This window comes from Aulonocara stuartgranti, assembly GCF_965226115.1.
Source record: "Aulonocara stuartgranti genome assembly, chromosome: 7".
Lineage (NCBI taxonomy): Eukaryota > Metazoa > Chordata > Actinopteri > Cichliformes > Cichlidae > Aulonocara > Aulonocara stuartgranti.
Window position 1 is genome coordinate 7,902,576 of NC_138945.1, and position 5,274 is coordinate 7,907,849.

Below are 5,274 nucleotides of genomic sequence, written 5' to 3' on the forward strand. Positions count from 1 at the left end.
GTATTTAGCCATATGCTTGTTCATCTTCGCCACTATGATTCCTGATGGGAGTTTCCATGTGGTGCTCAGGCAGGTTATTGGCTTGTAGTTTGATGGGACCTTCAGTTAGCAATTCTGGGTGTTTCTCAACGATTAGCAGCTGGTTCATTTGTGCTGCCATATGCTCGTGGAATCAGCTTCTTCAGTCAGTATGCATGAAGCATGTCGGGACCTGCTGCTGTCCAACTCTTCATACTGGAGACCCTTTATTAGATATCTGCCACTGTGATGGTTACTGGACCCTGTTCAAGGAGGTTACTGTGGTCTGCTCTTAGGTCCACAACTTGCTCCTAAGTTAGTGTCTATTGCAAGTATGTTTTTAATCGCAAATGTGGGTAAAACACTCACATTTCCATGGTGACAATGGCACGCTACAGAGCCATCTACTAAATGAAGCATCGGGGCAAAGAATGTGTGTTGAATTTTTTTAATAATAGAGTTATTCGAATTTGTTGCTGAATTGTTTGGATGAGAAGTCTTCATCTGAACACATACACATTCAGTGAGAGTATCTTTTTAGCTGTCCAAAATGGTAACTTTATGATTGCCGGCAAAACAAAATTAAAAGGCATCTAGAAGCTGTAGCCAAATAAAGCAAGACTGAACTTACTAATATTTAAAACTAACCTCAGTTTTAAATATTTGTATAATCATACATTTTTATTTTTGAAAAGAATTATTATGGTTATACCCCCATCAGATACATTCTGTGAATCTATTTCAATCACAGCTGTAGAAATTATTCAACTGAGCACTGAGCCAGTGTCATGATCTCCCCCTCAGTTCCACTTCATCAACCACCTTTTACTGTGTTCGAAGGTGCCAGTGACTTAATCAAACTTCAGTCCAGTCTGTAGGACCTCAGTTAGTTCCAAGCATCAAAAACAGAGTCCAGAATCACTTGTTATACATCATACGGCAACAGGTGGACCAAACATCTCCATGGTCTCCATAACAAGGGATAGATGATCGAGAAACGAGTTCACAGACACTCTGAGGATTCGTGCTTCATCAGCGCTCCACCTCCTGAAACACAGCGAAGGATTTTTAGTACAAAAAGGACACAGATGTTAGGGCTCAGTTTGATACAGGCTATGAAGGAGCCAAGGAAGATAATCTCACACAGAAAGCGTGCTTCCAGACACTGTAATCAGTTTGCTTATGCCGCCTTTCCGGGGCTCTTTGTCCGGGGAGAGCGACCGCAGAGCGATGGTGGCCTCACGAGATGATGGGAAGGGAACATCCAGAGAGCTGCACGAGGGTCAAGGAAGACTGAGGACATGGCTGAGACAAAAGAGAAAAATAAAAGAGGCCGGGTTTTTCATCTCTGACTCTGTTCTCTCATTTTGCCCTACTTGCAATGGAAAATGCTATTTGCTGCATTAAAAAGGCTTCATCCTTACTATAATCTGTTACTGACACACTGCCCCACCATAAGGAATATATTTATGCTTTAAAAATAAAAGCTTGAAAAACACACCCATTTATTACAAGCGACCTATTTCTTAACATTTTTTTTCACCCCTTTTCTTTATTCTCACTGACTCTTCTTGTGCAAATATCTCTTAAACAACAGGAAGGTGCAGGTTCACTATAACTAGGGTTGCCAACCGTCCCTTAAAATACGGAATCGTCCCGTATTTCGAAACAAAAGTACACGTCCCGTATTGAGCTAATAAGGGACGCACTTTGTCCCGTAATACAGTGAGAATCAAAAGTAGCCTATAACTTTTAATGGAATTAACGCTTTGTTTGAAAACATAATTCCCAGCCCCTCTCCTGCTTTGTGACCAATGAGCTGACAGCACACTTATGACAATTCGAGTATGACAATTCAGATTACCGCTCATCTCATTGGTCGAGGAAAGGTCGCTTGCGGAGAAAATACCGGAAGACAACAGATGACCACAACAAGAAGCATGGCCAACAGGGAAACAAACGCCGACACTGCGGTGCAAGTCTCGGACGACAGTACACCTAAAGCTGGGCAGACACTGCGATTTTTTCAGTCGCGATATTCAGCTCCTGCTCAAACTGCATGATTGACTCGCAGGGGTTAGAAGTTGGTAGGTCACGATGCAGGTCTCACACTATTCCGCCCGATGCTCTGATGCCTGACCTGAGTGCTCACACTGTGCCTCCATAAAATGAAGGTTATAACAGAAAATCTGTTGCGCTCTCTCTCTCCGTCTTACACTCACACAGACACACCACCACCATCAACTTTGCTAAATTGCTAATGAAAAACATTGTTCAGGCAGCTGTGATTGGGCAGCAATGTAAATCCAACTATTTTCACGGTTGTTGTGGTCGTGATAATTTTGTGATGCCACATCGAAAAGGCTCGGATGAGCTTTCCAAAGTTCTACAAGTTGTGCCTCCATCGCTTGTGTCCAGATCAGCTGTGCTGCTCCATTTTTTACACCAACGTTTACGTGTTTGCGCGCGAGCAGTGTGAGCGGCTGTGGTGAGACCCTCACGAGCGATTGATTGATCGGGAGCTGGTCGTGAGGTGTTAATCACTTCTCGTTACCCCACGTATACTACACGATGCACGATGAAGGCCAAAATCGGTCCGATCACTCAAAAATCGGCTCAAAATGGGCCTAAAACCGCACAGTGTGAGCCCAGCATTAGAGCAGCAATGTTTGTTCCCCTCAGAGAAAGGGAAGAATGGGAAAAGGAAAACACCTGGCTGGAAAAAGTTAATATGGGCATGTGCAGTGAATATCAGCGCTATGTGGCCAGAAGTGTGATAATATAATTTATTTTGTGTAATAAACAACTGCAAGGATAGATGATTACAACAAATAGATGAATAATACATAAAAGTAATACATAGATGAATAATGATGATGAGTTAAGATGCGTAATCATGGGAACAAGCGGGTTTACAAACAGGAGCAGCTGATTAGCATTAGAAAAGCTGAAATAATACCTCAACTGAAGCCAATTGTACTAAATGCACTAAATGTGCACTGTTACAAGAATGTTTTTCTTTCTATTGTTTTATATTATTTTAAGTTAAGCAGGACAGAGTTAAAGAAAGATTTACTTATATTCTCAAAAGTTAAGCATGACAGGCTTCTGTTTAAGAAAGAGACCTGTTTTATTGTGTTAATGTTGTCATTTTGAGCTAAAAATAAATGGCTAAATGATCATTTGTTTCACATGTGTTCATATCACAAAGAATACACATCTACTTAAATCAAATTCAAGTCAAATGGTTAAAAAAATAATTTCACACACAAAAAAAGAGCTAGAAAATTCACCACACTGGGAAGGGTGAAGACAACTGGGTCGCCCGGCCCTGGCCACGAGGTGTCCCTTATTTATTTTTCAGGGAGTTGGCAACCCTAACTATAACCAAAACTCCAGACTCAAACATAATGTTACAACATCCACAGTAGTTATAGTCATCGGTGAGTAGTAAATAAATTTAAGGAAAGTTTCTTTAGAGGATGATTTAAAAATGTTTAAACTTCAAACTCTATGCCAGCTTCTAGCTTCGCTTGACAGTGTAGAACAAACCTGATGACACAAACTCCTATTAAGCTTAAAAGTCAACCTAACACACCCAAACAGAAAGAGCCCAGATTCAGATTCAGGTTATTTCGAAACCTCGATACAATTACCGGCACAAATACTTCGAATGTTTCGTTGTTTCAAGAAGCCTCGCTTTGCCCTTCGCTAGTAGAAAATATCATTAAAGTTTTCATAGACCTCAGTGGTAAATATTGACAACAATAAAGGATACAACTCCAGTTTGCCTGTTCCTCCGTTAGCTTCTCCAGCTGCCGCCATTGCGATTGTTGTGCTGAAACGAACCGGAAACGGAAACGCTTTCCATGTATGAGGAAAAGGACAGCTGTCCCCAGTGGCAGAATGCAGTATTACAACAGTGAATACTGCACAACAATAGAAATAAATATTTTTAGTGAACTGAAAATACACTAAAAATTAACAAAAATTGGTGTGAATAACATTTAAATTCACTAATATAAACGAAAAATAGATTTTTGCAATAATAATAATAATAACAACAGTATACTAACTCAAAATGGATGAAATCCAACCGAAAAGACAACAGAAATTTGAAATGAAAAATACATTTTTAAGAAATTATGGAGAAAATACACGTCACATGTCAAAAACATGTCAAAAAGGTAGCCTGGTTGTGACTTCTTTGACGTTTTCATTTATTTATTTTGAAAAGGAAACTTTTTGCAAAAGAAATGTGAAGTGTAACTTTTCTGCTATAAAATTAGCAGCCACTAATTCCAAATTTCTAATCAAAGTCTTCCAACCTGCACCCAACCTGAAACACCTCCTGGCACTTGGGCAGCTACTTTGAGGTATTGGGATTGGGTATTGGGCAATACGCAATAATACCAATACGTTAATTTCACGTTTCATCACTACATAAAACTGTATGGATAGAACCGCCAGTCAAATCTATTTGGAATGCCTCAAGGTGGTTTCTTTTTTGTGTTTAAAAGCAACTAATACAACTAATAACTGCTTTGTTCATATCTTCCTGAAGCCATCATGGCTTCATTATGATGGTATTCAGTTCAGTTCAATTTTATTTATATAGCTCCACATCACAACAACAGTTGCCTCAATGGTCTTCACAAGGCAAAGACTCTACAATAATGCAGAGAATGTGAATGTGTCCCTTTGAATGTGTCCCCAAGTGCAGTTGCAAAAACCCATCAAGCGCTACAACAAAACTGTCTCACATGAGGACCGCCCCAGGAAACAAAGCCAAGAGTCACCTTTGCTGCTGAGAATAAGTTAATCTGCGTCACCAGCCTCAGAAATAGCAAGTTGACAGCACCTCAGATTAGAGCCCAGATAAATGCCACACAGAGTTCCAACAACATGTAGCCACACATCTGAAAGCATATTGATTTGCTCTCCTGATATTTAGACTGTAGTATTGATATTTTAACTATCTCCAAATTTGAGATCTTCGGTTCCACCTGCCTTGTCTTTGTGTGATGCAGAAAAGGTGAATAGACTGTCTCTACATGCATGGTTCCCATCGTGAAACACGTGGAGGACGTGTGATAATGTGGTCTGCTGGTGACGCTGTTGGGGATTTATTCAAAATTGAAGACACACTGAATCAGCACGGCTACCACAGCATCCTGCAGCGCCATCCCATCCAGTTTGCATTTAGTTGGATATCATTTATTTTTCAACAGGAGAATAACCCCAAACACACTTCCA

The 5,274-nt window shown here is 40.3% G+C and overlaps 1 protein-coding gene across 1 annotated transcript; it reads right to left on the reverse strand.

Moving 5' to 3' along the window:
• Positions 1-464: 464 nt before the first annotated feature.
• Positions 465-3,879, reverse strand: lage3 (L antigen family member 3). The gene is made up of 3 exons (XM_082541488.1): positions 3,797-3,879; positions 1,162-1,290; positions 465-1,065 (listed from the first exon to the last, which is right to left on the reverse strand). Exons 1-3 carry the CDS (start codon positions 3,841-3,843, stop codon positions 951-953), a joined length of 291 nt encoding a protein of 96 aa, XP_082397614.1. The 5' UTR covers positions 3,844-3,879; the 3' UTR covers positions 465-950.
• Between the last annotated feature and the right edge of the window lie 1,395 nt (positions 3,880-5,274).

Bases quoted from the DNA above. Each gene is read 5' to 3' on its own strand.
- lage3 (XM_082541488.1), bottom strand. From the start codon at position 3,843: ATGGCGGCAGCTGGAGAAGCTAACGGAGGAACAGGCAAACTGGAGTT. The intron at 1,291-3,796 runs GTATCCTTTATT...ACCCTCGTGCAG, and splicing joins GGAACAGGCAAACTGGAGTT to CTCTCTGGATGTTCCCTTCC. The intron at 1,066-1,161 runs GTGAGATTATCT...GCTGTGTTTCAG, and splicing joins TCTGGAAGCACGCTTTCTGT to GAGGTGGAGCGCTGATGAAG.